The sequence below is a fragment of the Pituophis catenifer genome, unplaced genomic scaffold (genome assembly GCF_029215685.1).
Source record: "Pituophis catenifer annectens isolate HBS135680 unplaced genomic scaffold, rPitCat1.0.hap2 SCAF_4, whole genome shotgun sequence".
Lineage (NCBI taxonomy): Eukaryota > Metazoa > Chordata > Lepidosauria > Squamata > Colubridae > Pituophis > Pituophis catenifer.
Window position 1 is genome coordinate 64,446,836 of NW_027256884.1, and position 23,847 is coordinate 64,470,682.

At 39.6% G+C, this 23,847-nt stretch overlaps 1 protein-coding gene across 7 annotated transcripts in view; it reads right to left on the reverse strand.

Annotated features, from left to right (window-relative positions):
• The window catches only part of DMD (dystrophin), a 2,096,968-nt gene that overhangs the window by 1,724,364 nt on the left and 348,757 nt on the right, over positions 1–23,847 (reverse strand). For all 7 annotated transcript variants that reach the window (XM_070944209.1, XM_070944203.1, XM_070944204.1 and 4 more), the window contains exon 2: positions 12,860–12,921. In XM_070944209.1, the coding sequence (XP_070800310.1) occupies positions 12,860–12,921 (62 nt within the window). The remainder of the gene's footprint in view (positions 1–12,859; positions 12,922–23,847) is intronic.

Genomic DNA, 23,847 nt, shown 5'->3' on the forward strand with positions numbered 1-23,847 from the left:
GATGATAGATGTTGTGGTAGCTTCTTCATCTTGATCCTTACTTTCAAATCACCCAATTTATAATCCAAATATTGTAAATCAATAATTATAACTCATGTTTGTTGTCTTGGTCACCACAGTTCTTCAGGTTCTTGATACCCTAATCCATATGTTTAAAAAATAGTGTTAACAAAACCAAACACTAGTGTTCCCCATAAAGGGAAATTAAAATAAGAAAAAAGAAAAAGAAAAACAAAGCCAGTGGAAGAAAAAAAATCATAAACTGCCAAAAATTTTAGGAATCAAAAGACAAAGAACAAAAACAAAAAATTTAAAAAGGAGAGAAAAACCATACATCTAAAAATCAGTCAAAAAAATAAAAAACCCACAAACCTGTAAAAAATTAGAATAAAAAATAAAAATCTAGTTGTAGTAAAAATAAATATAGAAATGCAATAAAAAACAATAAGTAGAGGAAAAAAGAGCAAGTATCAAAAATACAAAATGTTGAATGTCAAAAGGTATAAAATTCAAAAAAAAAAGAAAAAAGAAAAAGAAAAATACAATATCCAAATTTTAGTTTTTCCACGTTTCAGGTTTTGAACAAAAATAGAGGAATGGAAGAGAAAAGATACAAAAGTTTTCACTCCAAATAGTCAGCAAAAATAATATAACAGCAGATAATACGTGTAGACATAAAATAACAATTTAAACAAAATAGTATTTGATCTATTATTCAGTTGGTAATCTTTTTTCTTTTTCCCCTTCTCCTCTTTTATTGCCAATAAGTCATAAAACAGTTTATCTCAAGAGTTACTCAAGGTCAGTTTTTTTTTTTTCACCAAAGTCTATTTGTTCCGACTTAGACCTTTCCAGTATCTATTTTAAAGTCCAAAATTCATCCATATTTCAATCTAAATTCACTCTGCCCAATCCGCTTTCCATTATTTTCCAAATCAGTTCATATTCTTTAAGAATATGATTTTCTTTAAGAAAATTAATTTTTATTCGCGGCCATCGCTTTTTCATGAAGAAGAAGAAAATCTCCCTCTGTCTCTGCCTCTGCCTAATTTTGCGATGTTGCAGCAAACAGCAAACAGCCTGCTTTACTTTCATTTTTGTTTTCAGCATAGCTTGATTAGCACAAGGAAAAAAAATCTGCTCCAGCAATTTACCTCTTTGCAGCAAGCAGCAGAGCCCTGCGCAAAACAGCTGAGAGCAAATCAGCTGAGAGTCGGGAGGCCGACTTATGCTAATTAGGCTGTGCTGAAGCTGAAGTTTTTTCTTGCTGTTTGCTTGCAAGGAGGTAACTGCTGTGAGGCACAGGCCAAAGGGTGAGGCCAGTGGGCGGGCGGGGCTACATTCGGTGTATAAGATGCACCTAAATTTTCACCCCCTTTTAGGGGGGAAAAAGGTTTGTCTTATACTCCGAAAAATATGGTACTTCAGCTTCAACTGCAATAATACATGAGCACACAACAGATACAAACTTAAGGTAACCCGCTCCACACTTGATTGCAGAAAATACGACTTCAGCAAAAGAGTAGTCAAAATGCCTGGAATGCACTACCTGACTCTTCCCCAAACCCCCATAACTTTAACCTTATATTGTCTACTGTTGACCTTGCCCCATTTCTAAGAGGTCTGTAAGAGGCATGCATAAGCGCACCAATGTGCCAACCATCCCTGTCCTACTGTCCCCATTTATTTGTATCCTTCTCCTGTATTCATAATCATGTTTATACTTATATCTGTTATCTTATACGTATTTGACAAAAAAAAAAAATCACTCTGCAGATAGGAATAAACTTATACACTTTGATTTCTATGTTGACAATTTTTAATGTTTAATTGTATTATCTTTTGATGTTTCTTAATGTTTAAATTGCATATATTCAGGAAGCGTAATCAAGATAGTTCATGAAATATAGGCAAAATGAACACTATATCATCCCTATTGCTAGTTTTGTATGCGAGGTATATGAAACATTATTTACAGTATATATTTTATACTGTAGTACTTGAGCAAAGCATTTTGTTTCATTTTGTACTTAAGCTTTTAGCAAGCCAGAACATCCTGAAATCATCTTATAATTTAATTTTAAGTATCTAATTTTCAATAAGGGTATAACTACCATGCTGTACAGCATAACTGTAAGTTTGGCAATGAACTGTGAAGAAAGCAATAAATAATTGCACTGAAGAAAAGTCTCTGTTCCCACTTCCAATTATTGCCAGTACATTCTGAGTGCTGTATTCTAGCATGTTTCAATATCATGTTAAAAACAATTCCTTATTGTTTTTCTTTCCTTTGACATTTAGTCTCTTTCTTTTTTTTCTTTCATTTTCAGGTTTTTAGGCTACAATGCCATAATTTTGCTTTTACGTATCAACAACTATATTTTATCATTTTTCATACACATTTCTGTTACACATGGCTTCAGTTGTTATTTATTTTCAATTTGCACCGAGCTTTTAGCAACATCTATGATGTTACGATGTGTATCATAACTGGCTCAAAGAAGAAGGGGAGTCATAGAGGATGAAATTGGAGACTTTCTACGATAATAAACATTATAATCAAACCTTGCATTGTACAGCTTAATTTATTTTCATAAATAATTTCATAAATTCAATAATTTAAATATTTTTCATAAATTAATAAATTTATTAATTTATTTTATTTTAATAAATGGTTTGAATTCCATCAAGTTGATTATCTATTACTTCCATGTTTTCAGGCAATGTCATCCTTAAATAATTTCCTTACAGTGTTTTAGAATTTATGATGATCTTTGCTAATCTGCAATAAAAATAAATACCAAAAATTATTATTTCAAAAAATAAGAGTAGACAATGAATAATAACTAAAAATATGATACTTATGATTTTTCAACTAACAATTATTCAGTTTTACTAAAATTTTATTGTTGTTTTCTCCCTATATTTTATTCAAAAACCCAAACAAAAGTATCACAGGAAGAAATGAAATGGATTTAAATATCTACTATATATGTGCAGGGAGCCATAGCTTAATTATATGGTGAAAAATATTTTTACTTTGGTGACAAGGACAACTCATATAGTAGAATTTCCATATGAGATAAGATCTAAAATTAAATCTTATATCTTATTCATTTATTTCAATGGAATTTATTTCAACATAAAAAGTGACATGAGAAAGAGGTCAGGAATCAACAATAGAGAAATTATGCAAGGTTAATGAAAGAGCCATATGTTGTGGTGAAATATTAATATATGGAATGCTACAATCTACCAGTTGTACTCTGGGGAATTGAAAGTTTAATGTCTATGATGCAATGTTTTGGGATGCAAGGAGTGCTAACAAAAGTCACACAAATTTCTCACTATTAAAAGTGCAGTGAGGCTGAGTACAACTCTGTGGTACTTATTTTGTACTAATGTATTTAGGATTTCAGTCATAACTATTCAAACTATAATAATACCACTACTTTTTTCTGAGAATTCTTTAAGCTTTTAAACTTTTTGTCAAAATTCTGAACAATTTTTTTATAAGTAATAACAAAGTACAAGGTTAGCAGAAAGATTCTATTTTAATTTGCAGATTGGATTTTGATGTTCATAGGGTTTTGTTTTGTTTTTTAATTTTCAGAAATAATTTAGATTAGGGTCAGCTAATTCTGCTTCTGTTTGATTTTCAGCAGCTTTGAGAATCTGAGTTTGAGTTTCTAATAATTCATTCCTTCAAATGTCCTGTCTCTTTAATTCAACAGAATTTTATATTACATTAAGACCAAAAATTGTTATCAACTTTTTGTAGGACAAGTAGTTCTTATTGTCGGTCATTGGGCTAAGTGAAGAAACAACTGCATTAAATTGTCAGAAATTCTAGAAATAAAATAAAATGTATTTTTTTAAGTTATACTGCAGAATTATTTAATAATTTGCTTAAGACACAGCCTATTAATCCTGAAAAAGTGAAATACAGGTTGAATTAAGTCACTATATTATATTCAGGAAAGAAGATTTTGCAAAAACAAATATAATAGAATTACAGTATAAATCATTAAGAGCAATATTAAAGTATTAACGTGTTTATTTTTTGTAGAGCCTGTAGGAGTACTAGACATTAAAATATAAAATGAAAGTAATGGTTCTATTATACAAAAAGTTTTAACATGTCAACCTATGAAAATTTAAAATTACACTGGGACTGCTAAAACTATAACCCACCTATTAAAGCTCTGGAGAATGTCAAAAGCAAGCTTTCTAGTTAACTAAGTGGACTTTCCTATATCACTAATGATATAGGTTTGGAAAGCCAGTGTAAGGACTGCCTCTCCTTCCGACTTAAGAAAGTAAAGACTCTTGAAACATGGTAGTTCAAAAGGATCCTTTTATTAAACAGAAGTGATAGCAACCAAGTTAAAGCAAGATCTGAATACCCTTAGGCAAGACAAGTAGGATTAAAGCAGTAGAGACCCCTCCCTTTAATCAGAATGCAGATTTTAGCCAATACACAAGTGTGAAGATGTTTTCTTTACTAGTTTCCCTGAGAACCCGAACAAACATGAATTCACACCGTTATCCTTTAAAGTGAAACAACCCACATGGCTATCATACGGAGCCTGACACAATCAATTAATCAAATAAGCCACTTGATGGACTCCATCCCACTCTGGGGTCCCCAGGCCCATTGGCAAAATGAGGTCTTCAGGGCCTTGCAAAAAAATGTCAAAGTGGGGGCCAATCTTTTTTTTTTCTATTTTATATATCCAACAAACATTAAATCTATAGCGGTCTACATCACAACGCGAGAAGGAAATAAACTTGTCCCATTACACATATAGGGTAACCTACAAAAATCTATTACATATACCAATTGACATGCTTATCCAATACATCTATTTGTAGTTCGATTTGACATCTAATTATACCATTGACTCCAAGATACATAGTAATCTATGTCCCCCCGTCCTTTCAATATCATAGTAAGCCGATCTGATTCCGCACAATTCATTATTTTCTGAATTACTACTTGTTCGGGTGGGCTGACATCCATCTTCCAGTATTGGGCCCATGCCAATCTTGCAGCTGTTGTTATATGTAGCAACAGGTACCATGCCGTTCTATTAACATTTTCAGGTCTTATCCCTAATAAAAATACCTCAGGATGCAATTGTATACGCTGCCCCAACATCTCATTAAGCCACTTCAGAATATTCTTCCAAAATTTCATTGCCTCTTGGCAGGTCCACCATTGGTGGAAATATGTGCCTTCTTTAACACCACATTTCCAACAGACTGAGGGTATTCCAGAGAACATTTTTGCGAGTCTGGCCGGCAGTAAATGCCATCGATATGCCATTTTATATATATTTTCTTTATATCCTATTGACCGGGTTAGTTTCATATTCTTAGTCCAGATTTCGTTCCACCTCTCAGGCTCTATTGAATAACCTAGATTCTTCTCCCAGGCATTAACCAAAGTCTTCGCACCTTCCTCACCTACCTCCATAGCCATAAAGAATTTATAGCATCTAGATAACACCTTTTCATCCACCCCCAATAATATTCTATCTAGAATCTGCACCTCTCGACTAATCCCAAGTCTCTGTCTATCTCTCATATACTTACTGCTAATTTGCATGTACGTCCACCAGTCTAGGTTCACTCCTTGTTCCTGAAGTAACAATTTTGTTTTTAAGTTCCCCTTCGTATCTAATATTTCTTTGTAAATCATTTTTTTCTCTGGATTATACAGACTCGGATAGATCATAGCTTCCACAATCCAGAGTGGTACCTTATTGTAATATGTTTTCCTAATTTCCATCCAACTCTCAATCAGGACTCCTTGCACGTGATGTTTCGTAAAATATGCTGGGGGTTTGCCTCTCTCCCACCATAGGTGGGCATGCCACCCCTGTTGGAGATCATGACCTTTGATTGTTAACAGACATCTCCTTTGTAATGTAATCCACTCACGGATCCAGACCAAAACCGCCAAATTATAGTAATACTTCCAATTTGGGACCCCCAACCCGCCTTATTCTTTCGGTTTCTGCATCATTTTCAACTTAATTCGAGGCTTCTTGCCCTGCCAAATAAATCTATTTGTAGCCCTGTTCAAGTTCCTAAAAAAGGTTTTTATCTAGTCTAACTGGGGCCGTTTGAAAGAGAAATACCATTCTGGGCACTACGTGGGTCTTAATTAAGGCTATCCGTCCTATTAATGACAATTGTATCTTGTCCCATTTCTCCAAATCTTTGTCTAGTTGCTCAGTTAATTTTAGGTAGTTATCTGCCTTTATTGAGGAGCATCTATCAGACAGCAAATCCCTAAATATTTAACTTTACGAACTACCTGGAAGCCCAAAGTGTTTTGTAGTTCTAATTTTTGTACTTCCGTCATGTTTTTAACTATAATATTTGTTTTTTTTCCTATTTATTTGTAATCCAGCTACTTCACCAAATTTTTGTATTATGTCAATAAGTCGCCTTCCGGAGGTTAATGGCTCTTCCAGGACAAAGACCAGGTTGTCCGCAAACGCCTGGACCTTGTATTCTTGTTCTCTGATCTTATATCCTCTTAAGCTCACCTCTTGTCTTATTGACCTAAGTAAAGGTTCTAGCATGAATGTAAACAACAATGGGGAGAGTAGGCAGCCTTGTTTCGTTCCCTTTGCTATCATCACCTCCTCCGACTCTTCTCCATTGACCAAAATCTTCTGTTGACTATAAATTGCTTGGATTGCATTCATAAAATGATCGCCAGCCTCCATATATTTCAATTGTGATATAAGATAATTCCAATTGACCCTATCGAAGGCTTTCTGGGCATTCAAAAAGAGGAACGCCGCCTGCTTCTCAGGGTGAGCCTCGTAATATTCCAGGGCATCCATTATGAACCGTACATTATCTTTCAACTGTCTGGCCAGTAGAAAACCATTTTGATCTATATCTCTTAAATCTAGCTGCCATTACAGTTGCAAAAATTTTATAGTCGGCGTTTAAAAGTGAGATGGGCCTATAATTGTGTATCAGAGTGTGTAAAGTGGGGGCCAATCTTATCTCCACGGAGATGATGTTCCAGAGGGACTTGTTCCTGCTAGATGGATCTCCTTAGGAGAGGGGACCAAGAGCATTCCCTGCCTCCCCACTCTATTTAATTGGTATGCTATATACTATGTATGTATGTATGTATGTATGTATGTATGTATGTATGTATGTATGTTATCTTTTTCTTTTTCTTTTTCTTTTTGAAAAGGCCTTCGGGCTATTCAATAAAAAATATGTATGTATGTATGTATGTATGTATGTATGTATGTATGTATGTATGTATACGTAGATACAGTATATAACATGATTTTACACTTTCTCCCAACTTCATGGTCAGTGAAATACTCCTAGGATTTTGTTGTGATTCGTGGAGGCCCTAGCAACAGGGACGTTGCCAGTGGATTGACTAGAGGGGAGTGGCTAATGTGAGCGGGAGATTGTCTGAGTGCCTATTGGTTAAGCACGTTGAACAGCTCCCAGTATAAAAGAGCTGTCAGTTCCAGAAGCTCTCTGTTCCAATCCTATCATTGCTGTTGTGATAAATAAACCGCGGATATCAGGAAATCTTTTCCTCTGTCAGCCAGGCAGCTGCCTCAGTGAACCTGCAGGACATCGCCTCAGACAACTCCACTGATGAGGAGACGGTCCTCAGACGCCTACTGGCATCCAAACCCCGGCAGAGTGCTTCAAGAGTGAAGTTGGGACCTCCTGCCGGCTGCCTCAGTTGTGGGGAAGACCACCCCAGAGTGACATGTCGTTTCCGGTCAGCCGTTTGCCGCCATTGCAGCAAACAAGGGCATATTGCTAGAGTCTGCCGTTCGATGGCTAAGGCGCCTGCTGTTCCAAAGCTCGCCGCCCCAGCAAGGAGAGCTGTTTCTCCATTATCCGCTAACATAGTGTTGCTGAGGTGACCGCACGCCCGTTTAAAACAAATGGTGCTAAACTCTCTATGAGAGTAAAAATAGAAGGCGCCTCCTGTCAGATGGAGTTGGACACAGGTTCCGCTAAATCCATAGTATCCTGGGGGGTTTTGAAACAACTGAGTCCCACTATTACAAAGAGACAGCTACAGCAGTGCCCAATTCAACTGTGGGACTATCAGGGAAATTTTATCCCGATCCTGGGACAGGGGCGTTTCCTGGTTGAATCAGAGGGTTTTGTAGGGCTTCTTCCTTTAATTGTGGTCAAAGGGGTCCTGCCTAGTCTGTTAGGCATGGATTGGTTCAGGGTGCTAGGGTTAAAAATATCTGGGATACACTCCATGTCGGTATCTGGGGTAGATGGCCTTTTCACTGAGTTTGCTGACGTGTTCGCAGGCATTTTAGGAAAATATGTGGGGTCTCCCATTTCCTTGAACCTAGATCCTAATGTAGCGCCAATACGGTTTAAGCCGCACAGAGTCCCTCTTGCACTCAGGCCCAAGGTAGACGCAGAATTAGACAAGCTAATTGCCCAAGGGGTCCTGGAACCAACCAAGTGGGAGACACCCATAGTGGTCCCCATAAAACCTGATGGCTCTGTGAGAATCTGCGGAGATTTTAAATGTACTTTAAATAGGGCCTTGCAGGCAAATCCCTACCCTGTCCCTGTAGTCCAACACCTACTGCACTCCCTGGGGCCTGGGTCCATTTTTGCTAAATTAGATTTGGCCCAGGCGTATCAGCAGCTTCCAGTGGATGACGCCTCGGCCGAAGCTCAAACCATCGTCACCCACTGGGGTGCGTTTAAGTGCCGGTGCCTGCAGTTTGGGATTAGCGTTGCCCTTGGCCTTTTCCAGAGCCTCATGGAGCGGCTGCTCCATGGCTTGCCGGGAGTAGTGCCCTACTTTGATGATGTGCTCATCTCCGCTTCTTGTCGGGGTGAGCTCATCGAAAGAGTTAGGGCTGTCTTTCATCATTTTCGCTCCTGTGGCCTCAAAATGAAAAGGTCCAAATGTGTCATTGGGGTTTCCAAAACTGAGTTTCTGGGATATCTGCTTGACGCTAGGGGGATCCATCCCACCCCTTCCAAAGTGGCAGCAATTAAACACGCTGCCACGCCCACTTGCCACGCAGAACTGCAGTCCTTCCTGGGGCTATTAAACTTTTATAATGTGTTCCTGCTCCACAAGGCCTCCGTGGCCGAACCTCTTCATAGGTTACTAGCAAAAGACACCCCGTGGTCCTGGAACCATGAACACGACCGTGCTTTTCTGAATGTGAAAGACTTGCTTTCCTCCTCTGCGGTTTTGGTGCAATATAGCTCAACTCTACCTCTCACGCTAACAGCAGACGCCTCCCCCTACGGAATTGGGGCTGTGTTGAACCATCGTTTTCCCAACAGGGTTGAGGCGCCCATTGCGTTTTATTCCAGGACCATGTCTTCTGCAGAACGTTGGTATAGCCAGCTTGACTGGGAAGCTTTAGCCATTGTGGCCTCTGTTAAAAGATTTCATGACTACCTGTATGGTAGGCCATTTGAGCTAGTAACAGACCATAAACCCATACTGGGGCTTCTTGCAGGTCACTGCCAAACGCCTCAAGTTCTATCCCCTCGTATGGCCCGGTGGACTGTTTTCCTGGCCGCATATAATTACTCTTTAACTTACTGCCCAGGGAAACTAATTCCCCATGCGGATGCCCTGAGTCGCTGCCCCTTGCCAGCGCCAGTGTTAGATCCTGTACCTGCCCTTCCTGTACTTCTAGTAGACGAGGTCACTTTGCCAGTGACCGCAACTGACATCGCTGCCCACTCCCGCCATGATAGGGTCCTGTCCCAGGTCCTTGACTGGGTGGGCAGGGGGTGGCCATTAGGGCGGGTGCCCAGTCAATTTGACCCATACTGGGCCCGGCAGCACGAGCTATTTGTGCAATTAGGGTGTCTCTTGTGGGGGCATCGGGTGGTGGTTCCCCCCGATCTACAGGTTAAGGTACTAGAATATTTGCACGCGGGCCACTCCGGCATCGTCCGGATGAAGGAGTTGAGCCATAGTTATGTATGGTGGCCTGCGTTGGACAGGGATGTCTCTGAATGGGTGGCTAAATGTCCTAACTGTCAGGGGTTGAGGTCAGCACCACCTTCCGCCTCTCCCCGGGAATGGGAAACCCCTAGGGGGCCCTGGTCTAGGATTCATCTAGATTTCGCCGGCCCATTCATGGGCCGGACCTTCTTGATAGTGATAGATGCCCTGTCCAAATGGGTCGAGTTGGAACTAATGGGTTCCACAACCTCCGAGGCAACCATCCTGGTGTTACGCCGCCTATTTGCTACCGATGGCATTCCAGACGTGGTGGTGACAGATAATGGGCCATAGTTTATTTCCGCCACATTCCAGTACTTTCTTGCCAGTTTGGGAATTCACCACGCCCAGGGTGCCCTGTACCACTTGGCAGGAAATGGATTGGCTGAATGAGCCGTGCGATCTGCCAAAGAGGCTCTCGCCCGGCTATCACTAGCGAACTGGCAAGAGAAAGTGGCCATCTACCTAACCGCCCAGCACACGACCCCTTGCCTGACTACTCACAGAAGTCCCGCTGAAGTGTTGATGGGACGACGATTGCGAACAGTCTTATACCCCAGAGGGTTCCCAGAGTTTTGAAGGGAAAGCCAGGGAGTTCGTAGAAGGGGATACGGTTTTTGCATGCAATTTCGGGGGGGGGGGAGCCTCGTTGGCTACCAGGACTTGTGAGTGCTGTAACTGGCCCCTGCTCTTACAGGGTACTTTTGAATGACAGCCAACTGTGGCATAGACACGTGACCAACTAAGGAAGCGACTGACAATGTCCCCAAACATTCTGGACAAGGAGGCCTTTCGGACGGCTCCCCGAGCAGAGCCTAGCCTCCTGCCTGTTCCTGCAACAATTCCGCCACCGCCCACACCGGAAACTCAAGTGTCAAAACGGGACTTACCGGTTGCCGCCACACCCACCAATGAGCAGGAGGAGCTACGAACAGCATCATCTCCGGAAGCTGACCCAGCCGACATCGTACCGGCACCTGCGCTAAGACGTTCGGCCCGAGTGTGCAAACGCCCAGAATATCTAAAGGACTATGTATGTTATAGCCGGGGATGAAGGAGTGTTGTGATTTGTGGAGGCCCTGGCAACAGGGACGTTGCCGGTGGATTGGCTAGAGGGGAGTGGCTAATGCGAGCGGGAAATTGTCTGAGCTCCTATTGGTTAAGCATGTTGGACAGCTCCCAGTATAAAAGAGCTGTCAGTTCCAGAAGCTCTCTGTTCCGTTCCTATCGTTGCTGTGATAAATAAACCGTTCTTGTTCATGCTACCTTGCCTCATTAATGTTTCAGCTGACAACGGAACAGATTTCATAACACATACAAAAAAAAGGAAATCTGAATTATTTAAAATATACCTTCATTCAAACATTTTTTCTGATAATACATTTTTACTATATTTACAAGGCAATATGCAACTAAGAGTAAATTGGAAAGCTCATAGTTAAAATTATTTCACACAAACAAGACATGACAACAAATTTTAAGTATAAATTACCACAGTTGAACCTAGGAGACCCTTAAACTTTATTAGAACTTTCTTCTCTGTTTTTCTTCTCTGCTTCAAATAAACACTTCTATGATTGAGACAACATTTTATTACTATGCTTGTTTCTAATACTGGGGAAGGTGGTTTGTTCTCAGAATCAGAGAGGACAATATCCATATCTGAGAAGTAACCTGAAAGACTGTTCCTTAAAAGAACTAGCTTGTAATCAGACCCAACATTCCCAAAAAACACTTTCAATTAAAACACACCATTTTATACTGATTTTACCAGAACCATTTCCGAAACCATAGCAGTGAGTCACCCCAGACTCAGTCCTGCAAACAAGATTAATTTATAGACAATTTCTTATATCTATAATTTATTATATAAATTAAATGTTTGTTTTCTTCTAAGCATTTTCTTAATCATTTGACGCATGGCCTTTCAATATTCCTAAACACAGAAATATTTTCTCTGAAAAATATTAATTAATAAAATTAATAAACATATTATAATTGACCTATGGATTTTAACGCTTAAAAATTTCTGGAAAAGCTACATTTCCACTAATTCCAAAGTGAATACATATAGACTCTCTACTGAGCTACAAAAACTCAATTTTTTTTAAAAAAAAACCTAATCTGATTCATAAATAGTATCCCTAATGAATACATAGTATTGCATTGGCCCCCCAAAAATGTTATATTATAAAAGAAATGATCATTTGGAAAATGTGGACTTATTCAGAAACTTTTCACATATTACACTTTTGTTACTTTGTATTCATTTGGTTTTGCATTCATTTTTTACAAAATTATTCAAGAGAGGAAACTAACCAGCAAAGCTAACACAAACTAAAGCTATACAGGTTGTCCTCAACTTATGACCACAATTGAGCCCAAAATTTATGTTGCTAAGTGAGAAATTTGTTAAGTGAGCTTTGCCTCATTTTACAACCTTTTGTGCCACATTTGTTAAGTGAATCTCTGCAGTTCTTAAATTAGTAGCAAGGTTGTTAAATGAATCTGGTTTTCCCATTGACTTTGCTTGTCAAAAGTTTGCAAAAGGGGATCATATGATCCCAAGAAACTGCAAACATCATAAATGTGAGTCACTTGTCAAGCATCTGAATGTAAATCACATGCCCATGGGGATGCTGCAATAGTCATAAGAGTGAAAAATGGGTATAAGTCACTGTTGTAACTTTGAACTGTCATTAAATGAACTGTTGTAAGTCGAGGACTATCTGTACTGATTGAAAGCATTCTGGTTAATGTTCTCCTTAAATAATAACTATACAATATGATTTCTTCTTGAGTTACATTTTATTTTTAATGTAAAATAAATATTTTTCTTACCTTAGAAAACTGTGCATTTATCCATTTTGTGAATGTTTTCTTTTGAACATCTTCTCTTTCATCTATAAAAGAAAGCACAGTTGTTCATTCAAAATAGTTACTAAAGAATTCATTTCATTCACACTATTTGGTGGTTGTTCAATGTTATTACTAGCACAAGCTTCACAGGTGCACTATATTTCTAGGAATTTTTAAAAACTTTTAAAAAAATAGTATCAAATAATAATTCTCTAATTAAACCAAAAGGGCTACAATCTCAAAATGCTTAATACTTCAAAATCAGATCAGATTAGTTCTTACTTGGACTATCAAATCCATCCATACGTTCATTAATTCAACTATTGGAAGGAGGGAATAGAAATACTTTGATGCCTACTGTCACAAAACTATGTGTCAGATCCCTAAAAGTGATACTGCCATTCAATTGGAAGAAGGGGGAGACTTGGATTCGATTTACTAGCATTGCCTGTGTCAACAGATATTTTACAACCTATATCCTGGTGCCAAAGAGCCCTGAGATCCTCTTTATAGGGAGGAATGTTTATGATAGCCATGTGGATTGTTTCACTTTAAAGGATAACGGTGTGAATGCATGTTTGTTCGGATTCTCAGGGAAACTAGTAAAGAAAAACATCTTCACACTTGTGTATTGGCTAAAATCTGCATTCTGACTCAAAGGGAGGGGTTTCTACTGCTTTAATCCTACTTGTCTTGCCTAAGGGTATTCAGATCTTGCTTTAACTGGGTTGTTATCACTTCTGCTTAATAAAATGTTCCTTTTGAACAACCACATTTCAAGAGTTTTTACTTGCTTAAGTTGGAAGAAGAGGCAATCATTACACTATGGTATATATGGATGATCATAAAATGCAAATAGATAAATGCTCTAACTCATAAATATTACATTTATTAATTTAATTAAATGCAGATTGTCTGAGCAGGCATGATTTTCAAATGAAAATGTGGAATTGGTCAGTTTGGGAAAGCATCTGGAAAAAAGATTATTATTATTTGTGACATGTGGTGCAGAAGTGGGATGTTATTGGTTTCTTATGAGACTTTTTAAAACTTCACAGTCCAATTTAAATCTATGTCAGATTATGAATATTCATAGACTGGAATAGATCAGCCAATGGGGACTTTTTGGATAGACATGGTAACAAGTCAGCCAATGGGGACTGTTTGGAAACTGAAACATAGTATTTGTTTGTATGGGGCCATAAGAGACAGTTTGGAGTCTGGGAATGGCTTAGACTTGCTGAACTGTATATAAGAGTTGGTTTGACCTCTGTAATGCGAGCCTCTGTTCAATATATTAGCCTCTGTATCTCTCTACTCTGGAATGACTTGCTTCTATGAATATTGCTTCTGGATTCTTGATATTGTATGCTGAATTCTGCTGTATGGTATTATATATGAAGAAGTTTCTTATGTAATTTGAATCCTACTGAAGTTCATTTAATTGTGTCTGATTGTGTGTGCTGCAACAAATGCTGACAATCTATAGATTTCTATAGATAATATTATCTATATATTATCTATAGATAATATTATTATTTCAACAATTCATCTGACCAAGGTTTTAATTTTAACTACCTAAATTCAACACAATATTTTAAAATATTGTAAGGTTTTCTAAATTGAACATTATATCAAAAAAATACCTTTCTAGCTCACCTTTCCCCCATCCCAACAAAGAAAGAAGAAATAGTTGAAAATCAATAAACATGAATATAACCATTCTGAGAAAAAGTATTTGACTTGGCCATTTGTTCATTGACTGTTCTAAACTATGATGATGCTGAACAAAGGGACCTTTACTCTAAATTATGGCCGTTGCAATACCCCTGGAGTCATGTGATTTCAGATGTTTGGCAGTCTACCCATAATTTGAAGGGATTACCCCGGCGTGGAAATAGTGGCTAAATAGCAATGGGGGGAGATGGCGGATGGAAAGAGAAAGTGGGAATGACAAGCACACCATAGAAGAACCCGACCAAAGAATTAGAAGTGATTGATAAATGCAAATGTAAATTTGGAACTTGGATTGAATTTGGATTGGATTACAAACTGATTGATTGTATATAAAGGTGAAAGAAGAACTGGAAAACTGGCCTTTTCTCTTTTTTGACTTAGTAAAAACAGATGTGGATTACAAATAAAATGGTGATTTTTTTAACTAGCTGAGTGGAATGGTGGATTATAGAGAGACATCTGTAGGAGAAAGAGGAGCATAACATGGAATTGTTTGTTTTGAGAAAACCTTTAAAGAAGCAAGGGGAAAAAAATAAAACCTTGAACTTTTAAAACGATAACTGGCGAGAACTAAAGACGATATGTTTTGCATACAAGAGGATAGACTTTGATGATTAAAAAAGAAGGACCTTAATGTGACTTAAAACTGGAATAATACCAACCCGGAAAGAATAAATTGGAGCAGGAACTTAACAAACTGATAAAGACAATATGTTTAGAAATAAAGGAAATTATTATTAATTTGCATGAAAAATCGAAATTTGAGGATGTAAAGACTGAGCTAGAAGGCATTGAAGATGAAAAGGAAATGACTAATGAGAAACAAGAAAGAGAGATAGATAACGAAGAAGACAAAGAGGTTGACTATGGAAAATTAAACAATTGTAATATTAAGTATGGACAAAAAGAAAAGAAACAAAGAAGGAAAAGAGGGTGGAATAAGAAAAATATGAAAAATTTAAATGATTACACTGGGATTTACAGTGGAAATATAAGAAAGAGGGAAAAGAGATGGAGAATAATAGGAAATAAAGGACAAAATAAAAGATTTTATTATTTTAAAATACAAAATAAATATACTGGGATTAACAATAAAAAGTCACAAAAAAGGAAAGAGAAAGGAGAAACAATGGGAAATATAGGGCAGAATAGGAGAGTGCAGAATTCTAAAATACAAAAGAAAGGAAGAAGAAGGAAAAAGAAAAGGAAAAGAAGGAAAAGACGGTGGAGGAGAAAAAAATATTAAAAATATAAATGATTACACTGGGATTTACTGTGGAAATATAAGAAAGAGGGAAAAGGGATGGAAAACAATGGGAAATAAAGGGCAAAGATTTCATGATTTTAAAACACAAAATAAATACATTGGGATTAACAATGAAAAGATAGGAAGGAAAGGAAAAGTAGAAACAATGGGAAATATAGGGCAGAAAAGGAGAAAGACAGAAAGAAATGAAAATATATTCAGAACTGTAAAACTTAATAAATGAGTTTGTGGTAAAGTAACAAATAAAGTGGTAAATAAAGTAATAAGTAAAGTAAAAGCGAGTCCAGCTAGATGATCACTGAAGGGCCCTCTTTGTTCTTAATATTGTAGAAGAGAAAATGCTTGCAATTGTATCCAGCACGTAGGCAAACACATTCCTTTCAAGTAGGATTTGTACACCAAAGCCCTCAGTTGTCACAGATAAAGACAGTCTGGTGATTTACACTTTGACGGTCAGAGTAACGGAGATGTCCATATTATTGTTTCAACAAGAAGATAATTTGAATCTATGCTTCAGTAACTTCTAAGAAGAATTATAACTGTTTTGCAAAGATAGTAACAAACTCAGTAATTAAAGTATGTCATTTTGTGTAACAAATGTCTTGTGATAATAAGAAATTGCTGACTTCACAGAATCCTTTGTTTGAAACTGTATAAATGCTTTGAGCTGAAAATCATAGAGCGGTCAGACTTCTTTGGTAGCGATACCAAGTCTGATCCTTTATTGCAATAAATAAATAAACTGATTCTGTCTGTCCTAAAGGGATGTTTCTTTAATTCCTTATTCCACGACAATTTTGGCATCCGGCAGATGGGATTTTGAGAAGCAGAGATTTTTTTCTTCCTAGGCGAACTGCCCCAGCGAGAGCGACTTTTTCACACCGAAGATTTGACAGCCGGCACAAGACTCCTTTGAAGTCTACAGAATCCTTCGTTGAGAGACGGCCGTATGCTCGCTGGCGAAGCAGCTTAAGCCAAGGACCCACAAGAGAGCAGACAAGACCCAGTAACTCCACGGACGGCCAAGGAAACGACGCCTGCCAGGCAAGTAATCATTTAAACGGGGGAATAGAAAGGTCCTGTTCATTTTGGAACAGACGAGGAGATTGATCACTCTCCTGAGAGGGGAAAAAGGCTTTTTTCAACCCTCTAGATTTTAGGCTGTGTGGGTGGTTAATCCAGTGCAGTTCCTGCAGGTGGCTGTGAAATTCCAGGGCCTCAGGTCATCAGAAGTGTGTTAGGATGGGGGGGGCTAATGGCGTCCTACGGACTCCATTACAATGCATGCTAGCCCACTTTCAATCCGCTTTTACTGAATCATATGGAGGTCCTCCGTGCAATCCAGACAAATTAAAACATTTTTGTACTAATGAATGGACAGCCTTAGGTGTGAGATGGCCAACAGGGGGCTCACTAGACCCCATAATAATTTCAAAGGTACACAGGATCGTTACCCAGGAAGGGCGATGGGAACAATTCCCATACATAGATCAATGGCAGATCATTCAGATGGCAAACCCCAAACGGCTTAGGAAGTGTCAGTTGGAATGTGTGCGTGTGTGTATGATGACAGACAGAATAAAAACACCAAACAAGGGGTTAAAACTAAGATTTTTAGTCAGGAAGAGGAGGAAGAGATAAATCGCCCCCCTCCCTATGCCCCCCTTCCTACAGCCCCAAGGCAAAACCTTTATCCAGCACTGCCTGCAACACCGAGAAACATTCCACCTCGGAAACCTAATTTACAAGTCAAAAGAGAAGTTAAGAGTGACGGAGAACAGCAGGAGGAAGAAAAACCTGTTAGTTCCCGGACTAGATCTCAGACAAGCCTTAAGAAGACAGAAACTCTGGCCCCTTTACGGGAGGTGTTAGACCATGCAGAAGACCCACAGGGCCAGCCCATCATTAGCTCATTAATGCAGTACCAGCCCTTCACAACAACGGATCTCCTTAACTGGAAACAGCAGTACGGTCCGTTTAGCAAAAAACCCCTTGAGGTCGTGGATCTCTTCAACACCATTATGCAGACTCACCGACCCACGTGGGGAGATATCCAATTGCTGTTAAATACATTGCTTTCTATGGAAGATAGAGAGAAATTCAAAATTGCTAAAGAAAAAGTACTAACCCGCATGTTTCCTGATGCGAACCAGGCAGCAGATAAGATCGCTGCAGCAGCGGAAATAGACCCCGCTTGGAATGCAAATCACGTTCCACATCAAACACTGCTAAATAACTACCGCCTCTTATGTGTAGAAAGTTTGAGAGAGGCTGCAAAGGGTCCTGTTAATTATGCGAAGACTGCTACAATTCTCCAAGAGAAAGCGGAGAGCCCGGAAGGATTTTTAACTCATTTGGTTGAATCTTATAAAGTTCACACAGGCATAAATATAGAAGACCCGGCAAACAGATTCATGTTAAACTTCAAAAACTAAAGGGCGCTCTTGGCAAGAATACATCTGAATTGTTAGAGGTTGCTAAAAAAGTTTACTTGAACAGAGAGAGAGAGGAAGAGAAAAAGCAAGTTGCTAAGGACAGGAAGCAGACGGAGATGTTGGCTTTGGCACTTGGTGGGGTCGTTTTAGGACCAAATCAATGTGCATTTTGTAAGGAAGCTGGTCATTGGAAGAGAGAATGTCCCCGTAGAAGAATGGAAACCAGAGAAGTATCCTACAGGCGTGGATCTCAGATGGTGAGAGGAAGTCATAGAGGAGGTTTTAATGGAAGATATGTGAGAGAGAATATGAGAGGAGTTTTCAGAGGAAGAAGAGGAAATGATAGGCAATTTATTCCACCCAGCCAGTCAACCCAGCATCCAGAAGTTATCGGCTTAGCTGAAATGGACTGGGACGATTGAAGCTGCCTCAGCTCCGCAGCTTCACCCCACCCCCCGGAGCCCTTGATGGATTTATGGGTGGGAGAACGTCACGTACGCATGCTGGTTGATACCGGAGCCAGTCGATCAGTAATTAACACACAAGTGGTTCCTTTGTCAGCCAAGAAGATTAGAGTCCAAGGCGTTTCTGGCAATGCAGTTACACACAGTTTCCTGAAACCAGTTAAATGCAAAGTTGGAAACGGCTTAGTAGAGCATCAATTTTTGTACATGCCTAATTGCCCAGTTCCACTGCTAGGGAGAGATTTGCTTTCTAAACTACAAGCCACTATTTCTTTCAATGATAATGGACAGTACTTAACAGTAACACACCCAGTGGAAGAAACGTGGCAATTAATGCTAATGCAAGACACACTTATTGAAAGCAATTGGGAGAAATTCAATGTTCCTACCTTGTGGGCAGAAGATAATCCCCCTGGGCTTGCTATATTTGCATCTCCAGTTGAAGTCAAGCTGAAACCAGGATGCCAGCCTATTAGAGTGTCCCAGTATTACATTCCACAGGAGGCGGCTACAGCCATCCAGGTCTTAATTGACAAATTCCTAGCTGCAGGCATATTAAGGGAAACTAAATCCCCATGGAATACTGCCATATTACCCATAAAAAAACCAGATGGTGGCTGGAGGCCTGCACAAGATCTTAGGCCTGTGAATTTTAGGACCGTAACGCTTCATGCAATTATGTCTAATCCATATATTTTGCTTGGGACTATACCTCATTCAGCAGCGTGGTTTTCAGTCATAGACTTGAAGGATGCTTTTTTCACAATTCCCTTACATCCTGATAGCCAAGACCTGTTCGCTTTTGAGTGGAAAGACCCTACCTCACGTCGCCATTGTCAATATACATGGACACGGTTGCCTCAAGGTTTTAAAAATTCTCCAACTCTTTTTGGTCAAGCTCTTGCTTTGGACTTACAACACTTTCACCCAGTTCAGGAAGGTGATTGTCTCCTTCAATATGTAGATGATGTCTTAGTGACAGGAACCACACAGGAGAATTGTTTCAAAAATACTCAAATGCTTCTAGAATTACTGAGAGACTGTGGTTACAGGGCATCCAGAAAGAAAGCACAATTAGTTAAAAAGGAAGTTACATATTTGGGATATAATTTGTCTCAAGGCCAAAGAAACTTAGGCTTACCTAGAAAACAGGCAATTTTACAGCTGCCCCCACCTAAAACTCGAAAGGAACTGAGAGGCATTTTGGGAGTTATGGGCTTTTGCCGTTTATGGGTCCCTAATTTTGCTCTCCTGGCTAAGCCTTTGTATTCCTCAACGCGTGGCGCTGAAAAGGATCCTTTTGAATGGGGCAAAGAGCAAGCGAATTCCTTTGAACAATTAAAGACACTTCTCACATCCTGCCCTGCTCTCGGATTGCCAGATCTCACTAAGCCCTTCCGTCTCTATGTAGACGTCCGTCATAATGTGGCTTTAGGGGTGTTGACACAACAGCAGGGATCCTGGCAATGGCCTGTAGCTTACTTATCTAAACAACTTGACGCCCCGGCCCAGGGCTGGCCACACTGTCTTAAAATGCTGGCTGCTGTCTCAGAACTTGTGAAAGATACAAACAAACTGACTTTTACTTCAGACGTAGCAGTTTATACATCACATGCTTTGCAAACTATTTTAGAAAATAAGGGACATTTGTGGTTGAGTAACCAACGGCTGCATACATACCAAGCACTCTTGCTAGAAAATCCTCAAATTACTCTTCATCAATGCGCAAACATCAACCCGGCTACCCTCATGCCTATCCCAGATGCATCTCTCCCACTGCATGACTGTTTATATGTTCTAGATCATCAATATTCCTGCAGACCAGACTTAACTGACACCCCTCTTTTACATGCCCAGCTTACTTGGTTTACTGACGGATCCAGCTTTGTAGAACAAGGAATTAGATATGCGGGGTATGCAATAGTTAGTGAAGAGGGAGTCATTGAAAGTTCGTCCCTTCCCATAGGCACAAGTGCACAGGCAGCAGAATTATGGGCCCTTATCCGAGCATTGGAATTAGCCTCAGGCAAAACTCTTAACGTCTACACTGACAGTAAATATGCCTTTTTGACTATTCAAGCACATGCTGCTATTTATAAAGAAAGGGGCTTCACTGATTCTTCAGGCAAATTAGTACAACATGCCTCTTTAATCAAAAGGTTGATTCAAGCTGCACAGTTTCCCAAGTCTTTAGCTGTTATCCATTGCCCAGGTCATCAGAAAACAGACACCCTCATTGCACAAGGCAATCGATTTGCTGATAAAGAAGCTAAACTTGCAGCACACCAGCCATTAGACAAAACGGATTATCATCTCTATTTGGCACAAGAAATTGAATCATACATTGAGAAATCCCATCCAAGCTATACACCTGTGGAAAGGGAGAAAGCCGTAGGGGATCTCAAAGCCATTCTTGTGAGGGGATGGTACACACTTTCAGACAATCGCCCAGTGGTACCAGTTTCCCTCGCTTGGCCCCTAGTAATGGAAGCACATCAAACATCGCACATCGGCAAAACAGCTTTGGCCCAGCAGTTAGAGGCTGCTTTTTACATCCCTAATTTGCAGAGCCTGGTGGCCAAGGTCACTTCTCAGTGTTCCACTTGTGCTCAAGTAAATGCCAGACAAGGACCACGTTTACCTGAAGGACAACAGCCCATCTCTTACTTGCCAATGGACTATTTAGTAGTAGATTTCACTGATATGCCTAGATGCCATGGTTATAAAGCTTTGCTCACTTTTATTGATATGTATTCTGGTTGGCTGGAAACCTTCCCTACTCGAAACAAGTTAGCTATACAGGTTGCACGCTTTCTTTTAAAGGAAATAATTCCAAGATTTGGCTGCCCATCTCACATCAGTTCTGATAATGGCCCTGAATTTGTACAATGTATAAATCGCCACTTAACTGAAGCAGCAGGTGTAAAATGGAGATATCATTGTTCTTTTAGACCTCAATCGGCTACAAAACTTGAGAGGGCTCATCGCTCATTGACAGCAATCATTACCAAGCTGTGTCTAGAAACACATTTGCCATGGCCTCAAGTTTTTCCTATGGCCGTGTACATTTTTAGAACTACCCCACGAACCAAATACCAGTTGTCTCCTTTTGAACTTTTATATGGAAGACCCCCGGCTTTATTCAAACACCATTTTCAAGGTTGGCCTGACTTAGCTCAGAAAGGGGGAGTGGAAGCCAAAAGATTACTTTTCCAGTTACAACAACATAACAATCATGTTAATCAATTAAGGCATTATATGCAGGAGTGCAGACCACACCCTATTACAACAGCAGGTCATGATTACAAGCCAGGTGATAGAGTGTGGGTGAAACATTGGAAAGATGAGCCTTTAAAGCCTAGATGGAAAGGGCCGTATACTGTTGTGATGTGTTCACCTCTTGCAGTTAAGACGCTAGAAGGCAAATCCTGGATCCATTGGACAAGACTGAAACCAGCAAACCAGAATGATCCAGTGACGTACCAGGTGACACAGATGGAGAAACCCCTTGTGCTGAGATTTAAGAAGAAAACACCCTGCTGAGTTCTACCGGTAACGAACTCTCTACGCACGGTGGTGATCATCAGCTTTGCTGGACCACACCGGAAGCTGGTCCCCTGCGCACAGCGGAAGATTCATCTGGAGGAAACTACCTTCACATTGCACATATACATTTTATTAGCTGTAATATAACACTTTCTTACACATACTAATGTTAGTAGAAGTTTGGGAGTGGGTTTTGTGGGTACTTGTTTTTCTAATCTTGCTAGTAGTTTTGTTTCACACATATAAGGAGCGTTTTTGTGGTAGGCCTAGGATTTTTCTTGCTACTGCTATATCCCAACCCGCACGCACCACTAACCCTCTCCCTGACGTTGTGAGCTTCACACCACAGTGATTATGTTTTGCTTATGGCTTTGGACACTATTAGCTCTTGCATTCTCAAGTGACCATATAAGGAACATTGCTTCCCTAGATGGCCACACTTTGGGTCAAGTTCGCTCCCGCCATAGACGCGTTGTCTATGCACGGGGTCGTTACTTTAGACCTCAGTCAACTCCACCACCTAAGGTTCCCATCTTGACATTCCCAGCTGAGGGGGGAGTAGATAAGGAAAATGGGCCTCTGCAACAATTGCATAGAGAAGACTATATATCACGGATTCTGGAATTAAGTCAAGATCTTGTTAATCAGTATAACCCCACCCTAGGTCAAAAATGCTGGTTATGTCTATCTGCTGACCCTACATCTTATCATGCTATTCCTGTAAAATCACAACGCTGGGTCAGAACAAAGGCTACAATTCTCCTTGAAAGGGATAGTAGAGATAAAGTACCCGTCTCACCAATACAAGGAGATTTTTATGAAGCATTCAAACGATTGGGAAAAAGTCATCTTCCTATCACAGGCCCAATTGCTACAGGTGTAGACCTCATAGGAACACCTTCTTTGTGTGTAAAGAGACATCAGAAACTTGGTAGGCCTATAGGATCCCTGACAGATGAACAATGTCAGTCAATAATATATTTTGGCCCTAAAATAAATTTGGTGGACATAAAATTAACAAAGGGAATTTTTCCCTCTGCTTACCGCAAATTTCAACAAAAGGTTACTTTCACAGCTCCACCAGAACTGAACTTTAGGAAGGAAAAGTGGGGTGGAGGGAATCTGTCCTTTGAAAGCTGTCCAAGACCATTTCAACCTCCAAGATTTCCCCTTTGGTTCAACTTAAAGTCCAAATCAGGTTTGTGTATCCTTTTTCCACCTGGAAATACTACCTCTCGATATGTTTTTGAAGGACCAATTCTCAGAGATAAGCAGAAGGACCCTTCACTAGAAGTCCCATTACAACCTTTAGCAGGGATGTTTGTAGCAGGGACTTTAGGTGTTTGGACTAATGAAAACAACCGTAAAATCCATGCCTTCTCCATGAACATCGGAATATGCGTGGAAGAAAAAGGAGTGTTTTTTCTGTGTGGAACAAATACATATTTGTGTATACCAACAAACTGGACTGGAACTTGTACACTGGCCCACCTTTTTCCTAAAGTAGGTGTTGTCAGTGCA